Raw genomic sequence first — 24,642 nt, 5'->3', positions numbered from 1 at the left:
TTTTCTTATTTTTATCGCAAAGTGAGGACATTTTGACAAAGTGAGGACATTTTGACAAAGTGAGGACATTTTGACAAAGTGAGGACGTTTTGACAAAGTGAGGACATTTTCCTGGTCCTCACTTTTTCAAATTCCGTTCTTGGGACAGGGGTTAGGTTTAGGACTAGGGTATGAATTGAGTTATTTTTAGGGTTAGGGTTAGGTATTAACTGGTTAGGGTTAGGGTTAGTGTTAGGGTCAAGGTTAGGCACTAAAAATCAAGGAAAATGAATTGAAGTCAATGGAAGTAACCAAAAAGTCCTCATAAAGATAGTAAAACACGGATGTGTGTGTGTGTGTGTCTGTGTGTGTGTGTGTGTGTGTGTGTGTGTGTGTGTGTGTGTGTAAGGGTTATTGTATTGTTGCTCTGAAGGGGGTTTGTAATAGTTTTATGATGCTCAGCAGAGATTGTTGAAAATTTGTTTTCCCTCTTAGCTTCATGTTCTAGAGAGAAAATCATCACTTTACAGAATGAATTTTAAAAAAGGCTGAATAGACAAGGTTCAGCTTTTATCACTGTGAAACAGTCCAGACTAATACATCATCCTCCTGTTTCTATTATGTTTTACTCGAACTACTACCTTTTCTGAGTGCAAACCGGATCTTGTGCTAGCATGTTATCATTGAATTTCCAGTCTGTATGCACATACAGCCTGTTAGAAACTGCTCTTATATAGTGAAGTTTGTCTTTCTTCACTTTCTACAATAAATTTCAATAATTTCACAAATAAATTAATTAATTGTAGAATGACAACTTGCAGCAGCTTAACTTTATTACTATCAAATATGCATGTATGAAAGCTATAGTCCCTACTGTCAGAGCACATAATGTCCCAGGCGTCATCACTGCCATCACCCCCCACCACCACCTTCTGGTCCCCCATTTTCCCAGTGAGCTGTTGTTAATCTCAGCCACTAATCATTCTGGTTGTGACTGTGGTTGGCTGTGTGACCACTGTCCTTCCCACAAATACACACACTCACCCACATATTTGGCTGTAGTAACTCACACACAGCAGATTTCCATGCCATTACAAAATGTGTCATTGTGTTTTTTTGTTGGCAGAGTTAATTATAAATGTGACATCTGCTTGTTTTATGTTGCACATTAGAGGATATGTATATAGCTTTGTGTGTGTGTGTGTGTGTGTGTGTGTGTGTGTGTGTGAGAAACAGAGAGAGAGAGAGACACTCCAGTCTCAGTTGGGCAAAAACAATGGAACCTCTCTGATTACATCTCCCTGAACAGGCAGACAGTGTGTGTGTGTGTGTGTGTGTGTGTGTGTGTGTGTGTGTGTGTGTGCATGTAATTCCAAGGGGTAGGAAAAGGTGGCCGTTGAGAAGGAAAAAGGGAGAGGCAAAGTTTTGAACTCCCCCCTTAACTGTGTCTCACACACAGACTTATTTCTTTCCCTCTCAGCCGCCTGGCATCTCATTGGTTAAGGTCCCAGCTATATATTTATCTGATTGGTAAGGGCGGGGTATATATACACAGCGTGGGTCGGTTAAACCTGGCCACAAGTTTCAAAACTTTCAAACATTGCAGAGAGATGGAGAAACGGATTGTGGGACGGCCTCACTGACTGAGTGAAATCAACTGCTGAACCGCAAAATCCAAACAAGAGCTGTTGTCTTTTGGGAAGAAAAAAAAAGAAAGTGGACAAAAGAGGCAGAGTCACTGTGGATTTTTTTCTTTCAGAGGGAATATCCTGCACCATAGCTTGTTCATTTTTTTTTTCTTTATCTCTCTTCTCCACTCTCCTCCCAGATCTCGATGCTTTATTTTGGGATTCCATCAAAATCCATCAGTTGCAATATTTTGAGTTTTTCAACCAAACTGAAGCAGAAATTTGCTGGACAGAAAGTTAACGCTGCACTGGAATGAATTTAATTGAGCCCAACTTGCCTAGAGAGACTTCTCTGCATCCCAGCCAAATGCCTTTCGGAGGCCGGTGGACGTCACAAACCCCGAGTCCTGCTTCTGATCCTGAGATGGATTTTGAAGAGAGCCTCTCAGCAGACTGCAGCTCTCCTGATGCCACTGGAGAACTGAGAAGAGCCGAACCGAGGATGGCTCTGACAGCGAGCTCGAGAGGACAGAGCCCAGATCTGACCCAGGGAGGAGGTGTGTCGGTTGGGTCAGGTGATGGAAAAGCTTCAGGGGCTGAGCAGAGGATCCGCAGACCCATGAACGCCTTCATGGTTTGGGCTAAAGATGAGAGGAAGCGGCTGGCCCTTCAAAACCCTGACCTGCACAATGCTGTGCTCAGCAAGATGCTTGGTAAGATAAGCTTTACATAAGCAAAGTTTTTGAATGCAGTTCTTCAAGTCTGTACTATATTTAGCAATGTTCATGTAAAACTCATAATTAATGGTTAAATCTATGAACGGATCATTTAGCTTTTGAACTTTACTTTTTTATTTTTTGTGCTAATACTTACTGAACAAACCATTAGTTTCTGGAAATAAATTAAAGATTGAGAGTTCAGAAATCAGATAAATATAAGGAATGATCCAATCAGGCTTTTACTGGCCTCTACCAACTTCTGGTTTTCTTTCAGATCTCAATTTTGAATAAATGACTAGAAATAAACCACATAAATGAAAAACAAAATGTGCTAGAGGTTGGCTGATGCATTTAGAGAACAAAAATTGTGGGAATTCTTAGCTTGGACCTTAAATGAATACGGAATAAAATCGGATTTTCAACACTGATCTGAAGATCACCCATCAGAGCTGATTAAGGGAAAATGGGTCAATGCCAATGTCTGTCGGACTAAAAGGTGCCTCTTTAGTAAATATTACTACAGTATTTGTACTAAGGTATTTACATTAAAAAAGTATTTGGGATCTTTTGTGCATGTCTCTTTCTCTGACCTGTAGGTTGTCTCTTAGGATAAAAATGTGAACTGAAAAATATATTGCCAAACCACTCCTAAATTACTGAACCGCTGCCCTTTACTATGCTAATTGTAACTCTTCATACTCAAAAGTTCATCATCAAATCCAACGGAGGTTAAACAGGGTATAATCTCTGTTTTTAAGTGACACTTCTTAATTACTCAGTAGGGGAAGACTGTTGTGAAAGAATGCTGCAGCAACAACAATAACTAATCATATTCAATAAAAAAGTTAGGAAATTAGCTGTTAATGTCACTGTGTTGCAGATAAAGATTCAAACTAAATACACTAACTAATATGTTTTTATAAAAATCTGTATATCATTGTAAGTTTTCCAATTGCAAGTTAAACTTCAGATTAAAAATGTGGGAGCTGCTCCTTTAGTCTCACTGTACAGCTGAATTTCATCTACATCTTGACATGTTCAAAGTCGCTCAAATCCAAACCGCACGTTTCTGGAAAAAGGTTTGCTTTGCAGATCTGGAAGCAGCCAGCGTTTGAAACCACAAGACAAACATGTAAACATGTACACTTAATGCAGGGCATAAATACATCAAGCACAACCCTGAGAGCAAATCTTTCATAAATAGACATAGAAAATATGACAATGCCTTCCACTCAGCAACGTGAAAACGTGGTAGAAAGTGAAAAGTAAACAGATGTCTACATAAAGACATCTACTGATGTCTGAATGTGGTTTAAATGCAGCTGGGGGTTGATCAAAAAGGGCCAGCCAACACTACTTTCAAAGTGTTTGTATTCACTAGAAGTATTAAATGTACTTTTATTGGCCATACATAAATAGCTATTAAAAAGATATCCATGATTTTTTAGTGTTTGTAAGGAAGCCCATAAAATGATTGTAGGTTTAGGTGTACAAGGAGATTCAGATTCAGCATATGAGGGTGAAATGCTCATGCAATGTGAAAAGAGCCTACCAGATCAGATAGATTACATAATTTCCAGTTTAAAAACAATAAATAGTTTCATGCTCTTATGAAAAGCTTATTCATTTTCCCTTTTTCTCTTGTCCACATCAACCAGGTCAGTCCTGGAAGGCCCTGAGTGCCACGGACAAGCGACCATTTGTGGAGGAAGCTGAACGTCTCCGTGTCCAACACCTCCAGGATCACCCAAACTATAAATACAGACCTAGACGCAAAAAGACCACTAAAAAACTGAAGCGAGTTGAACCTGGACTCTTGCTACACAGCTTAGCTCAAGGTGGGGCCCCAGGCCTTTGCTTGGGTCCTGGTGTCGGCTCTTTGTCTGCTGAAAGTGTATCTGGTGCTTCTGCTTATGGGCACCCATCCAGCCATACTCCCCACCACCACCACCCACACCAGCTGCTGGCATCTCTGGGGCACTTCAGGGACCTTCCGACCCCAGGACACACAGAGCTGGAGAGCTATGGCCTACCCACCCCAGAGATGTCGCCACTGGATGTCCTAGAAGACACATCCGGGGAATCCGTGTTTTTCCCCCAACACTTGCAAGATGAAGCAGGGATGGGAGGTTGGAGTGGTTACCACCGCCTTCACCATCACAACCCACATTACAGTCAGCACTATAACAACCACAGTCACCATAACTCCGTCAGTGTTAGTGCCAGTTTAAACAGTGGGATGAATGCAAGTCTTAGTCCAACCAGAACTTCCAGACTTGATACTAGAATAAGTTCTGTTGAATCAAACATGACTTCAAGCGTTAGTTCTGTTAGCTCGAAGTTAACTCCTACTCACGCTTTCAGTCATCAAGTCCCCTTACGGACTCCTGTGAAAGGTCCCCCACCTCTAGCTGATTCCTCATCCCCTGTATCCTATCCTCGTCCTTCCTTCAGCCTCCCTGAGCCAGTCAAGTGCCAGGCAACAACTATGAGCACAGCTCCTCTTGGCTACCTTAACCAAATGTATGCCAACACTACCTCTAGTGCTACACATTTCACCCCCTCTCATCTAGGACAGCTTTCCCCTCCTCCTGAAACTTCTTCCTCTTCCTGTTCATCCTCCTGCATCCTCCCTGCATCCACTTTTATTCGCTCTGCACACTCAGACCACTCCAGTCTGGAGGCCAGTGGCCATATGGGGTCTTCCTCTGCTGAGTTTTGGTCTGAGGTGGACAGGCATGAATTTGACCAGTATGTCAATATGGGACGGAATCGAGAGGAGCCCTATGGACTAGTTGGAGGCTGTGGGGGTGGGTCAAAGGTCCTGGCTGGGTGTACTAACGCTGTCGGAGGCAGTAGCAGTAACAGCATTGTTAGCAGTATTATGAGTGGTTCTGGTGGTTGTGATGATGGGAGCAGCCCTCTCATATCTGCTCTCTCTGATGCCAGCAGTGCTGTTTATTACAGTGCCTGTATAACTGGATAAATACAGGATCTCATCTCTCACACAGCTTTTACCTTGCATATTGTTCTGTTTTGATCCATCTGAACACATGACATTACAGGATTAAATTAACAGTCAAAACTTTATTGAAGTCATCATCATGTCATCTCCTTCTCTAAAATAAAAACTGTTTAGGTTTTTCTTTTTAAATGTGAAAAAATGTTTCTGGTTTAACTTTGTTCTGGGCACATTCTCAGACAGCCTAAATTATTTTATTATCTTTTAACTGATCAGTTTACTTAATTCTTCATTTTTTAGAAACACAATTTGCATTGTAAAGAGACGATCAGACCACAAGAACAAACCATGAGCTACTGTTGAAATATTTAATTAAACACTAAAGTAGCTCATGCTTCACAAAAGTCTTTCATTTTTCCTAACCCATGTTTTTGGCAGATGAACTTTGGGCAAACAGCAAAATCTTATTTGTGGTGCTTTATTTTGGGATTAGACTCACTAATGATCAAAATCTATTGCATCTCTCTATTTCCTTTGCCTCTGCATCAATATGTGGTTTAGAAATTGCCATAGAAGTTAAAAGTAAACCTTAAATGACAAAAACAGTTCAACATCCAGAAGTAATGGCCTAATTTGGACATTATATGGTCCACACTAGTAATATTTATGTAAGTAATTTGAAATCAAGGACCTGTCACATCTACAATGACCCCAAATGTTATTAAGAATCAGTATCTAAAGCTCAAGGGTAATGTTACAAACAGGATTTGGAGCATCCGAGCGTACGTTAAAAACTCTGGTGCCTTCTGGGTGCTTTAGTATTTCTGTCAGTGAGTGGTCAAATAATTTTATAAAAACACAGCCGCTTTATTAACTTTGTTGTGAATACAATATCTTAAAGTAAATTCTAGTGTCACAAAGCTGATATTACAAATTATTTTATGACAGACCCTACCCGGACTAAAGCAACATTAATTTTCCTGAAACTTTAGGTTTAAATATAAGAAAGTTGCAGTATGAACTGTGAAAGGGAGAAAAATAAACTCAGTGGGGGGAACTTTATCCAGGCTCCTCATATGTCTCAGAAGTGCTGTCAGAAAAGCCTGGCCACTAACCCAGAACAGACCGCTGATGTCTCCCACAAACGTTTAGGATGTTTTACAAGTCAGTGTGGGTTTTCTTTCACCATATGATACATCCCGTTCCCTTCTTCAGCTCAGTTCATGTCAGGGTCTTTTGTCAAATGGCAAATACAATATTTTAAGATTTAAAACATTTCTTTGTCCACTGGCAAACAAATATCCTCTGATGATGATTTGAAAACTTGTTTTATCTTACTAAAAATTCTCTTTTTTGTACCAAACAAATCATTTGTTAAAACAAAACAAAGTTTTCCCAAGTCAGCAAATGATAGACACTCAGGTTCTAAAACACTTCTGGCTAATTTGTTTGAATCCACCTCATGCAACCAGATATGGGCAAACATTAAGATTTTGTTCTGATTGTTCATTGTGTATTTCTTTCAGAAACATTGGTTTCATGTAGTCATTACTGTGTATATTGATTCAGTGCTTTTTTTTGAAAGAGAGATTTAGACTATGAAATGTTCTCTTTGCACTGCATTTAATTATTAGCTGTACAGAAGGTATAATACTTTTTCAAGATAAAATGTCTATTGTTTGAAACATGGGTTTGTACAGAAAAGATTTGATTTTGGTTTATTTTTCTGAAAGGAAGCTTTGGGAATGACATTTACTAGATTTTTTGCTGGAAGTGAGACCAGTACGTCATTTTTAAACTTGTGTTATAATTATGGTGCTAGTTAGCCTAGCTTGGCTAAAGGACAAAAACTGGAGAAATGACTGCACACACCTGCTTTAAAATCCTAAAGTTCCCCTTCCAATATATATTTAATATCGCTGCAAATGCCAACAAAGTGTCACTGTTGCCTTTTGTTGTTTTTAGAAGATTCAAGATGAAACAGGTCATGTAAAAGTGACACTCTTTAGCTAGGCTAATGGCTAACCACACTCTGACACTGTTCTTTCATGAAGTTGTCTTCAAAAAGAAATCCTCTTCAGCCCTTTTTTGATTTACTTGTAATTGAATAACTTACCCACTATTGGCACCATTTGAAATAAAAGGTTAAAATATGTGGTTTTGTTCATTAAAAATCTACATCTGAAGTCGCTTTAACATTCTATCTGTCCTGTAGTAGTTTTGTGTACAGAGAAAGGAAAACAAGAAGTCTCCATGGAGAGATGGAGCCTGCATCTGTTCTGCGTTAAACTTGACGACACTGCTTTTTTCTCGTTTCTTCATGTACATGAAACAGTGGAACAAAATCAAGTCTCTCTTACGGAGCCTTCAGTTACATTTGCCACACAATTTTTTGGGGTTTAAGACTTAACAATAATAATAATTTCTTCTAACTAAACTCCAGCAAGGCAGACTTACAGAGAAGCAGGATTTCAAGTAAACTATTAAAAATAGGCTTCTACATCTGCATTTGACATTCTTCTCTGTTGACACCAAGCAGTCTTGTTTTCCAATTTAATTTACTGTGACACAAAAGGACTTCAGAGACAGACAAGCGTTTTTTGGAATCGTGCAATAACTTTGGGCCTTTTGGTAATAATTATCTGAGAGAATAAAGAAAACACCCAAAATTTTGGGATTAAATCAAAGGACATTTTCTCAGCAGTCATATAACAAATTAAAACCAGAATTTTCCCAGAAGTGTCACAGGGATGCTTTTAAATCTGCCTGACAGGGATATTTTTTACATTTTCTACAAAGAAAGAAAGGGGTTTTGTTTATTTGTTTTAAAAGGGTGCCCTGGGTGTAAATGGATCTGTTCTGTTGTATACAATAATTGTACCAAATAAACACCTTTAAAAAGTTACTCTTGTTTCTGACTCTGCGGCAATAAAACAAAAATCACAGATGTATTTTGTTTATTTTTTATGTTCAAAGTTAAATTCAAATAAAAGCAAGAAAGTTATCAAGAATTTTAGACCGATGAAAGGCTAATTGGTTACAGATCAATATACTGTATTTCTAAGTCTGATGTGTGTAGCCTTTCCACAGAAGATATATAAAGCCATATTTAGGCCTCTAGTCTTAAAACATAGATGAATTAACCAATAAATGTAATACTGCTGCCACAAAGGATGCAACACATTAAACCCAACTGGTTTATACCTCAGTGTTTCAGAACATGCTTTTCTGGCTCAGAAAAACTACAAATGACCTAGTATTACCAAAGTAGTTTGTTAATAAATAAGTAGTCATAAAAATTACAATACATAGACTTTAATGTGTTTGATTTTATATTTTGACAATGGAAAGGTACTTTAAGAAGCCAAATCCAGGCATGCTGGGAAGCTGGTTCAGGAGCAAAACTTGATTTGTAATTGAATAACTAAAATAAGAACTTGGAGCATGACGTGAACACAAAGCAACAGGGAGGAAAGAGAGTGGAAACGGGGATATAACAATAAACAGAGAGAAACAGGTGCTGCATTCAAAGCGTTCACTATTTCACTAACTCACCACCACCTTAAGCTATATGTTATAACATATGTTGTGTTCACTTTTCCAAGGTGTGATTTTTTCATTATTAATTTAGCATCATTATTATTTTTAATCAATAATATTATTATATTATAATTGTTTCAAATGTATGTTATTGAAATAATGTCAGAAATACTCAGCAAATAAGGAAAAGAAAATAAGCTTGATGCTCTTAATCTGTCCCTGTGTTACATTCTGTATGTCCATTCATTGACATTTATATAGCGATCACTGACTGAGGACAGGTGTACTGATTTACGATGGAAGACAGGTGTGCGGAGTTGGAAGCTGGTGCAGCTAAAGAGACAGCTGAGGGTGTGAAAGCCTGAAAATGACTCAGAATTAACAGAAACCAAACATTCAAACATAAAACCTTAAAAGAGGGACAGTTTATAATGTCTTAGCCCCTTAGATTCACTCTGCTTTTTTAATTACCTGAGTGTTTTTGTGGCAAAAAGCAGGTCAGCTAGTCATTAGCATTTCATGACAAATAGCTAACAGTCCCTAATGAGAATGATGACAATGACAAGAAAAGGGGTAGAAGAACATTCCCACCGATTTTTTGGGGATTAAAACTTTCAAGATGTTTCAAAGACAATAAACAATTTCTAATCATCCTTTTTATGTTCTGTCAGACTTGTTTTTATATTTCATTTTACTTTTCTAAATGCTTTTCATTATATCTTCATTGGAGAGGAACAATGTTTGAACATCTTAACTGGTCTGTAAAAATTACTAAACATTGTGTGGTGTGGAGTTCGGAGCACGGTTTCCTTAGGTGAGTCATGTACTTGCAGGCCTTAGTGTGTGTGTGTGTTTGTATCTGTGTGCATCTGTGTGTGTGTCAGTGTGTATGTTGCTTAGGTAGCTGAAAGGAATGTTAGAAACGAGAAGGAAACCCCTGTGGAAGTTTAGGATGTTCGGAAAGGGTGTGTTTGCCTCTGTATGTGTGGAAAGTGAAAAGGGGAAGAGGTGTATATTTTTGTGAGAACACCTCACCCGGCTGCTTGTTACCCTGACTGGAAAAGAAAACAAGGCTGGATTCCCGTTTCTGCAGCTGGAAATGAATGTATGTGAGATTTGGCAGCAGGCGTGTGAAATTCCCATCCTTTAAGCCAATGGCCTGCAAGATTTAGATGTTGCTTCAGCTCACCTGAATTAAATTAACGTGTCATTAAGAGGTAATTCACCAGTTTGATTGTGGAGTGTTGAAGCAGTCAGGGCCAGAGTTTGGCAATCCTGCACTATGGCGTGCACATGATGCACACCTGTGTGTACAATGGTAGTAGTTTTTTTTTTTTTTTATCTCGGACAAACTTTGTTGGATTCATGCTCTGCAACAACCAGCCCAGACAAGACAGCTTTAGATCAGTCAGCAACTTTTGGAAAAAAAATCCATCCGCAAATTTAATTTATTAATTGTTTTTTTTTAAGCATTCTTCAATACTGGGCCCTCTGACCACCATCAACATTTCCATAAGATTATGATGTGCCATGGATGCTTTTATGGTCTGTCCAGTCCTCGTATAACCCAAGCAAGAGATGTTTCTGCAGTTTTGGCACAAGGTCGAGCCAGAGTTGTCCCTCAGCATTGGTCCTGTTAGTGGTATTCATGGAAAGGATCTCACTTTGTAGTCACTGAGAAGAAGGTGTCTGGTTTGGGAATCCCATGATCTCATTTTTTCTTCTTGCATGAGATGTGATTCTGTTAGTGCCTTCAAGCCATCACCTTCAGCTCACATTTCAGTGGTTTATCTCTGTCTCAGTGGATGTCAGCGGGTGGATGGGTGAATAACAACCCATCTTCATAAACAATCTGAATATGTGGCTCTGTGTCAACTGCATCTTTGTAAACTATTCTTCGTTAAAAACAGATGTGTTTTTTTTTTGTGGTTTTTTTTGTCCTCTAAAGCCAGATAACCATCTGGAGGAGTTATTGTGCACTGAAAGAGCACGCTGACAGGGAAGCATTAATATTATATCTGATTACCTGTTGGCTCACCTATGATGTACAGAAATGCAAGTCCAACAGAGAATCTGAGACAGTTTGGGTTGAAACTGAGGACATTTTCACACGGACACTTTCCACAGTGTGAGCACAGGATTTTGAGATAGAACAAAGTAAAGTGTGACTTTTTCAAATTGAACATTTTCTTTTACTTTTCAATTAAATTGTGTAATACTTTTATATTTGATGCATTATTTTTCATATTTCATCAGACAATTCAATTCAGTTTTTTTAATAATTGGATTTGAACTTGGAATCTACAGAAAGGGAAATGAACTGGACCTGTTTGTAAAATCTGTAAAGATTACATTTTTTTAGCACTATACAGATAAACTGAATTGAATAATTAATGCCAAGGAGGATCTAAAAGATTTTTCTACGAGGATCTTTTTTTAAGTGTGACTCTGAGGCATCTAGCAGAGTGACTGATGTGTGAAAGAAAGAAAGAAAGAAAGAAAGAAAGAAAGAAAGAAAGATTTTCCAGTCTTGTTCTGTCTGCCCTGTGTTTTATGGACCACATGTGGTTAAAAAGTTATATCAGTCGCCACAACCACACAATCACACACCAAATGAGTGTTTGTAGCTCTGGTCATCCATGTGTGTGTGATTTTACACAGTCTGATTAAAGTTGACAGCCAGTTTATGCTGTAAATGTATTTGTGAGTTTGGCCTTCTTTGTGTATGTTTTGCTATTATAGACTTGAATAAAACTTTGTGTAACTGTGTTTTAAGAATGTATTTGCTCTGTATGGACATGTATGTCTGCTTATATGTATTTGCCATGATAAACCTAATTAGCTAGTTAAGTGACCCAAACTTTAGGAAGTATGTCTGTTCAGTTTTCTGAAGGTTGTGTTTTAATAAGCTGCTGCCACAACATCTGGCTAGAGGAGCCATATGTCACAACTTTTGTATGCTTTATAAATTATATTTTATAAACTCTAAATATTATTACACTGGCAGATCAAATGCGTTGTTCAATCATGACCCTTTACTTCATATTTATTCACATGATTTTTGATTAGTAAGACTGTATATGACCACTGTGATTCTGATAAATCTTATGCTTTGTCCAATAATTCATATGCAACAGGAACTGCCAAAGGATTTTTCTCTTTTTCAAAAACTGATATTACTTTGTTTTCAGTTAAATTACTGATCCTAGCATTTAGAGAATATCAATATAAAAATAATATTTGCCCTTCCTGTGTTGTATTTAGTCCTATGCATTTTAATGTTTTAATATCCTATTCCCCTCTACCACTGCTTGGTATCCCAGCCCTGTATGGTAAAAAGAGCAGTTTTACATAATACATTCTATTAAGATAAATGACATCTAAATAAAATCTGTGTTGGACATCTCCACATATCATTATTTTCCAAAACAACAAGGAATGAATCCAACTTACCTATAAATAATCTTGATCATAAGAGGGTTAGCAAACTACAATGTTCCTCTTTAATAAAATCCTGATTCTGTTTAAACACATTGGCAGACATAATCCTAAAATATAGCAAATTAAAGGCAACGTCTGTGTTGTTATTTTTTGCTATACTCACCTGACGATGGTCTGAGAGAAACCCTACAAGTGCAAGAGAATGCTTATTCCTCAGCTTGTCTTTATTCAATTCAAACTCAAATTCAAACATACTTTATTAATCCCAAAGGGAAATTAAATGTTGTTGTAGCTCATATTATGAAGGTTTCCTCAAAGAGCCGTTGTAGATGCTGATGGCTGTGGGCAGGAAGGATCTCCTGTAGCGCTCCGTCTTACAGCAGATCTGAAGAAGCCTCTGACTGAAAACACTCTGTTGTTGTAGGACAGTCTGATGAAGAGGATGCTCAGGGTTCTCCATAATGTTTTTCATTTTATGAAGAATCCTTCTTTGCACAATGATCTTCAGAGGTACCAGAGGAATCCCCAGAACAGAACCAGCCTTCTTTATTAGCTTGTTGAGCTTTTTCCCGTGCTGATGCTGCTTCCCCAGCAGATGATGGCAAAAGAGATCACACTTTCTACAACAGATGTATAGAAGTTATGTAGCATCTTGAAGATATGCAGCATCTTGCTGCCATCACTGAAGGTCCTAAGCTTCCTCAAGAAGTACAGGGTGCTCTTTGTAGAAGGCTTCACAGTTGCATCTCCACTCTAGTCTGTTGTTCGGGTGAACACAAAGGTATTTATTTTCCTCCACCACCTCCACTTCTTCTCCCATGATGGAAATAGCATTTGACCTATTGTTTCTCTTAAAATCTCCTTCTCCTTAAAATCTCCATCTCCTTTTTTCATTCACGTTTAAGATGAGATGATTGTTTCCACACCATGCCACAAAGCGGTCCACCACCTTCCTGTACTCAGCTTCTTGTCCATCTCTGATCCACCCCATGACTGCAGAATCATCTGAGTATTTCTGCAGATGACAGGAGTCTGTCTTGTACTGGAAGTCTGAGGTGTACAGAGTAAAAAGGAATAGTGAGAGTACAGTCCCCTGTGGTGCTCCTGTGCTGCTGACTACCTGGTTAGACTCACAACCCTTCAGTCTCACAAACTGGTCTGTTTGTCAGGTAGTCTTTGATCCAGGAGATTGTTGAGGCCTCCACCTGAGTCGTCTGGAGTTTCTGACAAAGCAAATCAGGTTGGATTGTATTAAATGCACTGGAGAAATCAAAGAACATGATCCTCACAGTGTTGCTGGCTTTGTCCAGATGACAGTGGGTTTGTTGAAGCAGGTGTATGATGGCATCTTCAACTCCAACTCCACAGCAATAAGCAAACTGAAGGGGGTCCTGATGGTTTACTGTTTGCTTACTCAGGTGGGCCAACAGGACTCTCTCTAGGACCTTCGTGGTGTGGGATGTCAGGGTAATGGGACATCAGCATCTTCTGATTTGGCTAAAGGCAAACATGTAGAAGCAGAAGGCTCCATGGCTGAGGTGGAAGATTAAACATTTGAGGTGTGACCGGAAAGCTGTGGGTCAGAGGACGATGGGATGTCTGTTTGGCAGTGAGCAGGAGATGAGGATGAAGGTTGAGAAGGATGGTGTCTCCTGCCCATAAAGAACAAAAAAACTCAATTTAATCTATTAGTTTTTATGGTTGGGACTTGAGCCTTCAGGTTGTTTTTCCTTCATATAATGTGAAGCAGAAGTTAAGCAGCAGCAGAGTCAAGCTTAAAGTGACGAGAGACAAATACATTCTCAGTATTGGGTGCTCATAAAGATGGCACACACTGTCCCTTTGTGCATAACAGCTAACCTGTGTGCACCTAAACACAGAGCAGTCAGACAGCTCACCTCGAGGGAAAATACTGAGGCTCTTTTCTGCATAAAATATTTAAAATGTTCCCCTGAAAAATACGGTTTAAACCTTTTGTTTAGTCCCGAATAGACTAAAGTTAAACTTCCCCAGGATGAGCTGCGCTCCCTGCAAGTTCATCATCTGAAAACCAGCGTCGTTCATTTCAAAGTTCTCAAGTATTTCAGCTCCACTCATGAATAGGTTAATTTGAATGTTTAATTTAAGCATATGTAAACACAATCCTGGCCACCACCATATTTCATTATTGGTATGGAGTTCTTTCGGTCAAGTGCTGTGTTGTTTTTGTGGAGAACTCGATCTTTGAAAGTAGATTTAACATGTATAACACATTCTTTCATGAGTCTTCTGGATGTTTTTATTACTAGACAATAATTACATCTTATAAGCCAACTCCTTAAACATGAGTGTTGTCATCTGTAGAATATAACAGTAATAAGCAGTTTCTTCAGTGTTGCTGTCAGGCTCCTGGCAGCCTCTGTAACAAGTTTCTGTCTTGTTTTTTATCATTTATTTAAGTTTTAGTAATTTATTAATAACTTATTAATATCTTTACTGTGCCATATAACATATATGTATTGTTGAGGACTTGTTGCAGCATTCTCCTGACTGATACCTTTGTACAATGAGATCATGGTGATCCTTTGTAACCCTTTCTGAATCTATGGCTTTAGCTAAAGCATCCAAATGAGCAACTGTCCTACTCTGACAGGTAAACTTCACTTACAAGTGACCATATTCTCTAAATATAGCAGATGTTATGTGAAACCTGAATGCTTGAGTTGAATCAGAATGAGTTTACAACCTTAAAGAATGTGTTTAAAGCTGTGCATGCCTTTTAAACCAGATAACTGCAGTTTTATTAATTGTTTTTTGTTTTTTTTTATCGTGTTGTAAGTTGAATTGCAAAGGTTATACAGTACTGAGCAAACATTTTAGACAGGTGTGAAAAAATGCTCTAAACAAAGAATGCTTTCAGAAATATAAATGAGGATTGTTTATTTTTATCAATTTACAAAATGCTAAGTGAGCGAACCCAAACATACAGCCACAGTCATTAAGAACTATCTTCTGCGTAAAGAACAACAAGACTTACTGGAAATGATGGTATGGCCCCCAGAGAGCCTTGATCTCAACATCGTTGAGTGTGTCTGGGATTACATGAAGAGACAGAAGGATGTGAGAAAACTTACATTAAAAGAAGATCTGTGGTTAGTTCTCCAAGATGTTTGGAACAACCTTCCAGCGGAGTTCCTTCAAAAACTGTGTGCAAGTGTACCTAGAAGAATTGATGCTGTTTTAAAGGCAAAGGGTGGTCACACCCAATATTGATTTGATTTAGATTTCTCTTTTTTGTTTATTCACTGCATTTAGTTGATTGATGAAAATAAACAATCATCATTTATACTTTTGAAAGCATTCTTTGTTTATAGCATTTTTTCACACCTGCCTAAAACCTTTGCACAGTACTGTATATCACAGCAGAGGTGGAAAAAGGTGCATGGACTTTATATGTTCACCTTCTATACCTTGTAAAAATGCTTTGCACTAAATACACTTCCTAGCTCTTGCTGAGCACAAAAATTACTTGAGATGGCCTGATGATGTAATGGTTAAGGTGTGTGTGTGTGTGTGTGTTTGTGCGTGTGTGTGTAAGTGTAAAAGGGGTCTTTCCCTCTCTGACGCAGGATGTCAGGCTCAAAGGCTCTGTCTTTTGTTCCCCCACTTCTTCCTGTTTCCTGTCTTTAGAGGAAGTAGCAATGCCTTCATTTCCTCTGATAGGAGCTGTACGGAAAGGGGATAGAGAAAGGGTTTGTTGAATTAAAAGCTTGGCATTTCTTTGTTTTATCCTTTTAAGGACATGCTTTGGTCTGTAGACAATAAAATTTAAAAGTTCAAATTTTTATAAAGTCAGATTCATTGGCTTGATTCAGTCTATAAATTTAAGTTTCAAACAAAAACTTAAAAGAAATGCAATGAAACATTAAGGGAAAACATCAAAGGTGGAGCCACACCAAAACTCCCAAGACTTTTCCAGACTCACGATTAAAACCAAAACATTCATATACTTTTGCTTCAGAAATGTGTTTTTGGCACCCAACAATATGACACCTGAGTATAGGAAAGCTGACAAGTTTTTCTGCAAGGCATCATCTGTGTCTGCTGACCTTCAATCACTGTTAAGACTAACAGCCAGATGCTCTGGCAACTGCATGTAAGACTTTAATTTCACTGGTGATGCCAAAATGCTCTCTAGTGCCAATCTAAGCATGTTAGGCAGTAATCTAATGATTTACATGGTTAGTCTGCATGTGCAACAATACACATCGTTATAGGACTATTCCTAGTTTTCTTGTCAGAAATTATACATACTCTAAAAGAATGCCCCCGTCACATTATTGCTCATCTGTCTTGTGTTTCAGCGGTGTAGGAAGGTGAGCTTTCAGAGGTACATAACTATCAAGCATTGACTTCTTACATGTCTGATACTGTAGCAAAGGCAGTTTAATTATCAAATCAGTCAGACGCGTATGAGTTTGTCGGACATGTTGAAATGCTTGGGCATCACAACTCACAATAGACCGCATACTTCACATATGCATCACTACAAAAGAACTTGCACACGTGCTCAAATGATCTCAAGTCAAGCCACGTGAATGTCATGGTTTTAACCACCGACTTGACCCACATACAGAAGACACTCAGAGACAGAGAATAGTTTCGTTAATTTATTCAAATACAGGAGCGAGGTCCGAGGGCCCTCGTAACTAGGAGCTGGACTGCTGAGGAAGAACGAGGGTAAGTAACGAGTCACGCAGATAGAATGTTGCTAGATGGAGGAAAGCTTACTGATCAGGAGCCGGGTATCCACCAGGGAGAGGGCGTGTCAGGTCTGAGAGCTGACCAGGCGGACAGTGCTTGCAGAAGCTTTAGAGGAGGTTGGAGATGGTATTCCATCGGAGGGTGGACAGGGTTTGCGACTAGAGCGGTGCACAGATTAGTTTGGACTGCCAGCCAGATAAAGTGTCCAGAGAAGTTCACGGTCCTTGGGATTCCAGAGGTTCCTTAACAAAAACTAGCGAGAACGGAAGGCAGTACCTGCGTGGAAGAGGCAAATGGTTAGCAGGAAGCTTAACAAGAGGATTCTTAATTTAAAAAAATACGAGATTCGAGGAGAGGCCAGTTTGTAATACCACTGGGGCAAAACAGTCAGCCACTGATGTGCTGGCAGTCCTCCCTTTTATTGCACAGAATCTGACACCACCTCCCCCTCAACGGCCGCCACTCGGCGGCCCAGGAGGAGCACGCTGGGAGGAAAGGAAGTCCCGGATCAAGGCAGGGTCCACCACGAAGGAGCTGGGCGCCCAGGACCAGTCCTCTGGACCGTACCCCTCCCAGTTGACGAGGTTCTGCCAACCACTGCCTCGTCGACGGGAATGGCCCTGAAACTCCCTGGCTGGGGGAGGGGGCTCGGCTGGAGGGCAGAGCGTACTGTCATGGACAGGCTTAAGTTGTGAGACATGAAAGACCGGGTGGATACAAAAACTGGACAGCAGACGGAGACGAACAGTGGTGGGACTGACTACAGAGTCGACGACATACGCCCCAATAAACCTGGGAGATAGATTCCTTGACAATGATTTGAGTGGGACGTTGCGTGCGGAGAGCCAAACCTTCTGACCCGGGTGGTAGGGCGGGGACCTGCACACGTCGGCAGTCTGCGTAGTGCTTATTGTGGGCGGCAGACCTCTGGAGCGCCCTGGAGGTGGAGGACCACATACGCCTGCATCTGCGGATATGGTGCTGGACTGAGGCCACGGCCGTCTCCTTGTTGTCGGCAGGGAACAGGGGCGGCTGGTACCCCAAGGAGGTTTCAAAAGGTGTACAGCCCGTAGCAGCAGAGATGTGGGAGTTGTGGGAGTACTCCACCCATGGCAGGAAAGTACTCTACTCGGAGGGATCTGATGACGTCACGCACCCCAAGGTTCCTGGTTCAGACGCTCCACCTGACCATTAGCCTGGGGGTGGTATCCGGAGGTCAGCGAAACCTTCACCTCCAGGGTGGCGCAGAACTCTTTCCAAACCAGGGCGGTGAACTGTGGGCCGCGGTCAGATAAGATCTCCTGGGGAATTCCGTCCAGACGAAACATGTTTCACTAGCAGCTTGGCTGTTTGTAGGGCAGAGGGCAGCTTTCGTAGCGGAATGAGGTGACATGCTTTCGAAAAGCGATCTACAATGGTGAAGATGGCAATCATGCCACGGGAACGTGGTAGGCCGGTTACGAAGTAAGGTATTCAAAATGTCCCAAAGGTGTCTTGAAGGCGGTCTTCCACTCGTCTCCCTGGCAGACACGTATGAGTTGGTAGGCGTTTCTATGGTCTAGCTTGGTAAAGACAGTGGCATCCTGAACAGGTTCGAAAGCCGAAGAGAGTAATGGTAACGGGTATTTGTTCTGTATTGTAAAGGAATTCAGCCCGCTATAATCAATACACGTCCTTAGACTGCCGTCCTTCTTACCCACAAAGAAAAACCCCCAGGGGTGAAGATGAGGGGCGGATAATTCCAGCAGCCAGGTAGTCTGCTATGTATTTTTCCATGACCAATCGCTCAGGCTGAGAGAGTCTAAATAGTCGACTAGTGGGCAATGGGGCCCCAGGAAGGAGCTCAATGGCGCAGTCATAAGGGCGGTGGCCAGGCAGTGATAAAACACGAGATTTACTGAAAACCTGTTGAAGATCATGATAATTGGTGGGGACCATGGCTAAGTCCGCCGGTTCGACCCCTTCAGCCTTCTCAGTGGGTGTTCTAGGGGAAACAGCAGATTTCAAACAACCCGACAGACAATGGGTGGACCAGGCGTCTACCCTGAGTTCGGCCCATTTCAGGTGGGGGTTGTGGTCCCGCAACCAGGGGAACCCCAGGACCAGAGCGCTTTGAGAGACCGGGAAAACATATAAGGAAACGAGTTCTCTGTGATTTCCACACAAAACTAATTCTAGTGGTTTGGTGCAATGAGTGATACTGTGTAGCGCCTGCCCATCTAGGGCCAGGTCCTGAGGACGCCCTGTTCTACACGAGTTCGCCTTCTCTCTCTCATCCTGGCCTCCAACGGATCGCCAGGGCAATATATTTATTAAGCTCCTCTGGCTCATCAACTAAGGCCAATCCATCCCCATATGTTCAAATAAAATAAAATAAGATGGTTGTCACAGCAAACAAACGCACCCTGTCCTGATCCAGAAGCAGACAGTACATTTCTGGACCCTTCCTCCCAAGACACAATCACGTCACCAGGGGTCTCTACATTCAGTCCTCAAGCATCCATCTCTGGCAACGTTTAGATGCATCTCTGCTTTAACACACTAGAATCAAATAACTAAATCATTAGCCGGACTGTGGAAATTGACTGCATGTTGTCAATGTTATTCAAACATTTGGTTGAGGTTTGCTGCATCGAGGATGTGTCTAAACGTTGCAGGATCTTGAGGACTAGAGCTTGAGACTCCAGCACTACACAGAATAGGACACATTGAAGCCAACACATACAGTATGTCATATTCCTGACAGGAAGTGATGCTTCATTCTTTCACATTTAAAAACCCCTTTTTTAGTTTCTAGGTCATGGTTCTCAACTTTAAAAATGTAGGTTGCTCCTACTGGGTCACAATTAGGTCTCTGTCTGAAAAGGAGGCATTTAAGAATCCTTTTTTTTATTTAAGCTAATTAATTTAATTTTGTTTTTTAATAATTAGACAATATAGCTGATGAAGGAAGACTTGGAAGACTGTAAATGTGTTTAAGAATCCTGACTTGTTCACAAGTGATGGAAGGTTGGTCTGGCGCCTTGTCTGCCTTCCGGCACTGCTCCAGTTGTTGTAAAGATGACAGTGCCAAAAGCATAGCTCTTAATTTACTGGTCTGGTTTGCCCTATTTCTCACTTCTGATCCAACTACTAATCATGACCGAAGAATGGGGGCACTATTACTGTGTGTAGTGCTTGATTGGAAACGATCTCTCTCCGTAGAGTGGCTATACTCAGTCCTAGAGAGCCTTAGGAGGTTTTCCAGCCATGTCCCACCGCGAGAAACTTGTTGGAAAGATTATATCCCTTCTGGCCTGGAAACACCCTGGGAGCTACCACAACCTGAATTTGGATGTTCAAAAGGCGATGGACGGACGGATGGATGGATGGATGGATGGATGGATGGATGCTCAGAGGGAACAGAGTGAAAAAACTAGATTGGGAAATGTTGAGTGGCAAAAGAATGAACAAACATGCAAGAAAGTGTTTTTTTTTTTTTTTTGTTCATTTTGCCTTTTTCCAACATTAAGCCAAAGCAAAAATGTCACTCACCTGGATTGTTTTAATAGCCGGCTGTTTGACTAAATATAATTTAATTTTTGTCAAAACTGCAACTGCAACGTAGTGGTTTTGTCATAGGATCAGGTCATGATATTACTTTCACTGTTCCTAATAATTGGTCTATGGTAGAATGATTTAGGAACGTGGCAGCTGATTGTTAGATAAAGCATTATTTGCAGATAACAAAATGGGTATTAATCTCTGTGTCTGCTCTAAGGACATACAAATAAGCTAATATCCAATTTGAACATTTGCATAAATAAGTAAGGCTAAATTCTTAACAGACATAACAGAGACATATTCGGTTTTCTCCTTTTAACTCACTTTTTTCCTCAGCTTCTATGAGTATTTTTTTTCAGCTGTATATTCTTCCTTCTCCTTCCTGCTCTGGCCCTCCCTCCTCGGTGGGAGCCAAGGTGTGGGTGTTAAACCTCAGAGGTCTGCTGGTTTGGTGGCCTTGGCTTTGAAGGACTTGTGGGTTGTGGGTTCAGATCCTGGGCAGGCCTAACCACTAATGTTCAGTGGTGGAACTCATCAATCAGCGTGGAAACAGTCAAATCAGCCAATCACGGTTCCAGATTCTGAGTCAGCAGGAACCCAGGCTCAGGTTCTGTTTTTATTTAGTTCTGGTCATCTGTCTAAAGTGTTTGTGTCCACTTTTTTTAGGTGTTTTCCTTTTTCTTCTTCTTAATTTTCTTTTTAATTTAAGGTTGTAATCTGAAGTCAGCTACAGATGTAAAAGAAACTAAACATCCTGACACAGATTAAAGGCACATGACTACATATTATCAGTAAACTTTGACATTGGAAATCTGCCATTTTCATTCTCCAGTGGATTTTGGCAACCTGCTTCTGTCATGGGCTCACATACAAATTACTTAAAGGGGCAGAGGGGCGATTATTAAAGACCTTTTCTGTGGACGCGTAAGCTTCAAAAACAAAACTGAAAACAGAGTGAGGTTCTAGAAAATAACTCTTTTTTTACTTTTATTTTGTGGCTTAGTTTCAACTACAATGCCTTGAAAAGGCATTCACAGCCTTTTAAATTTTTTTTGTATGTTTTTTTTTTTTTTGCAGAACTAGAGGCCTTTAATTTTTAATTTTTCCGACAGTAGGTAGACAGGAAAGAGGGCAAAGAGAGGGGGAGACATTCAGCAAAGGTCGCGGGGTCTGCATCTCAAACCCGGGACAGGCACTTTGAGGACTATAGCCTCATGATCACACGCTATACCACCAGTGCCGTGCTCAACCTTTAACATTTTGTTATATTACACCACAAACTTCAATCTATTTTACTGTGATTTGCACAAATAAACAAACACATATAGCACACAATTGTGAAATGTAAGGACAATGATGCATGACTTTTTTTAATAGAAATATGAAAAGTATAGCATGCATAGCTGCTTAGTAGATTCCACCTGTGTGTAATTTAATTTCAGAGGTTTTTAGAGAATATTAGAAAGCAAACAGCATCATGAGGACAACCAATACAGCAGACAGATCACGGAGAAAGTTGTCTGGATGTTCAAAGCAGGATTAGGATATGAAATATTATTTCAAATTTTAAACATCTCACATAACAATATTCAATACATCATCTGAAACAGTATGGCACAACTCCAAGCCTAACAAGTCATAGCTGTCCACCAAAACTGACAGGCTGGGCAAAGAGATCATTAATCAGAGAAGCAGCAAAACCATGGCAACTCTGGAGGAGCTGCAGAGATCCACAACTAATATGTTGACATGATAATTATTAGTCTTGCACACTGCAAATCTGGCCTTTATGGACAAATGTATTAGAGTGGTTAGAGTGTGCCACAAGCCATGTGGCAAACAAGTGGAGAAAGGAGCTCTGGACAGATGAGAACAACCTTAAACTTTTTGCCCACATGCAAAATGCTTTTTATGGAGAAAAAACTGCATTAATTATCATTCTGCCCATCTCCAAGGTGAAACATGTTGGTGGCAGCTACATGTTGCTGGAATGCTTTTCTGTAGCAGGGACAGGGTAGTTGGTCAAGTTGATGGGGAGGAGGATGGGGCTAAATACAAGACAATTCTGGAAGAAAACCTGGTAAAGGTGTAAGTGGACTGCTGGGTAATTAGAGGTAGGGTTGAGGTGTGGCCCTGCTCCCAAACCTAGGATAAAACTTTTTGTTCATTTATTTCATCTTATCTGTTTCCTTCATTTTATTAAACTTTTTTTCATTTAAAAAAAAGTTATTTTGGGAAATTCAATTTACGGCTATTTCAGGGTTATCCCATTTTATTTTCCTTCTGATAGTCCACTGTGTTACATTTAAAAATGTTCCAAACTTTTATAAATAGAAAACAAAAAAATGTGTTAAACAAATGAAAAGGAGAAACACAAAACTCTGAGCAAACAAGAGGAAAAATGAGATCCAAATTTAAGATGACAGCCTGCAAGAGCAGATGAAAACATTTTTTTATGACTACAGACGCTCTGTGGTCCCATGTGTCTCCTATTTAACCCATGAAAAAAAGTACCCATGCTATTTGGGGATGACTGTCTCCAAAACTTTATAATTCAGTGTATTTATCTTTCTGGCTCCCCTGGTTTTCCTGAAGCTGCATTGATGTCTAAACATAGGGTTTATGAGAGCAGCGCTGATGTGGAAATCTCCTGAAATTAAATAGAATTTTAGCCCACTTTTATATATTTGTCTGTTGCTGGTTTTGTTCGTGGCATTGTCACTATAACAGGCACTGACGCCGCGTGGGAGAGTGTGTGTGTTTGTTTTAGTGACCCAGCATGACATTGTAGTGAGCGTAACACATGGCTGCCAGCAGACACAGAAAAAACAGGGGTGTGGGAAAAAGACAAAGACAGAAGGGAGAGAATGAAGGTGATGCTGAAAAAAGTAGAGGAGAAATAAGAAAGACATCAGACAGTGACAGCATATTGTTTAACAACTAAAAACAAAAAAAAGATGAAAAGCAAAATACAAAGAAAGATAATTTCACTTTTTTAAAAAGCCTACAAGCAGTAAACATTGCTCCTATTTGCAGTTTAGCTCATGCTGTTCAGTCACTAAGTTACAAGCTGTGAAACAACTAAAACCATTATATTCCAAAAAGAGCACATCACTTTAAATTCAAGAATTTTTCATATCAGGACACGACTTAAATGATTTCATCTGTAGCTTCTAAAGTTGATTAAATCTAATCTTAAATGTACAAAAATCCACAACAGATTTTACACTAAACTCAAAGTCCAACCCAAGATCTCACAGCCTGTAGAAACACCTCTAGCAGCACATAGGTGCGTTGAGCTCTGAGGGTCTGGATTTATTTTTAATATGCATCAGTGGTGTCCAAGCTTTTTGCACGCTGGCCAAAAATGTTGAATTGACTGCATAAAACAGTTCTTTCTAAAATTATACATACACAATTTCTTTTTATTTTACAATAACAACAAACTAGATAAGATAAGATAAGATAAGATAAGATAAGATAAGATAAGATAAGATAAGATAAGATAAGATAAGATAAAATAAGATAAGATAGTCAGGATCCACCATTTTGGGTTTTTTGTTAGTTTACTTTTTTTCTGTTAGGTGTTTTTCTGTTCCTTCTTTAGTAGTTTATTTAATCACTGTTCAGTGCTGGTGTTCATGTGTTTTCCCTTTAGATCTGTCCACTTAATTTTGTTAGTCAAGTCTTGCTCCCCCTACTGGTTGTTTACCTTCAGATACATTTCTCCTGAGTTCCCTGCAGCTTGTCTTCACACCTGTTCATCATTTCATCTGATTACCCATTCCCTTTTCTCATTGGTCCACACTGCACTTCCCTCTGTTTAAAAGCTCACTGATTTTCATTGTCATTTGCTCGTTCTTCCCGTCTACCTACTGAGATTGCCCTGTTTTCTTGTCCTGCTCAAGCTCTGACCGCTACCTGTTGAGTTACCTGACATCCTGTAAGTTTTCATTATTATTATTAAAAGAAGCTCTTCAATTCGCCATGCTGCTGTCGAGTGTCCTTCTGCACATTGGTCCAACCAGACAACCACAACACAACCTGACAAGATAAGGGTGTATTTGAGAAGAGTATATTTGGGTCA

The 24,642-nt window shown here is 40.0% G+C and overlaps 1 protein-coding gene across 1 annotated transcript; it reads left to right on the top strand.

Moving 5' to 3' along the window:
* Positions 1-1,528: 1,528 nt before the first annotated feature.
* Positions 1,529-8,193, top strand: sox18 (SRY-box transcription factor 18). Its single transcript, XM_047361358.1, has 2 exons — positions 1,529-2,320; positions 3,985-8,193. Exons 1-2 carry the CDS (start codon positions 1,921-1,923, stop codon positions 5,310-5,312), a joined length of 1,728 nt encoding a protein of 575 aa, XP_047217314.1. The 5' UTR covers positions 1,529-1,920; the 3' UTR covers positions 5,313-8,193.
* Positions 8,194-24,642: the final 16,449 nt, after the last annotated feature.

The sequence above is a fragment of the Girardinichthys multiradiatus genome, chromosome 1 (assembly GCF_021462225.1).
Source record: "Girardinichthys multiradiatus isolate DD_20200921_A chromosome 1, DD_fGirMul_XY1, whole genome shotgun sequence".
In the NCBI taxonomy this organism is placed as follows: domain Eukaryota; kingdom Metazoa; phylum Chordata; class Actinopteri; order Cyprinodontiformes; family Goodeidae; genus Girardinichthys; species Girardinichthys multiradiatus.
This window is presented reverse-complemented; position numbering and strand designations above follow the sequence as displayed.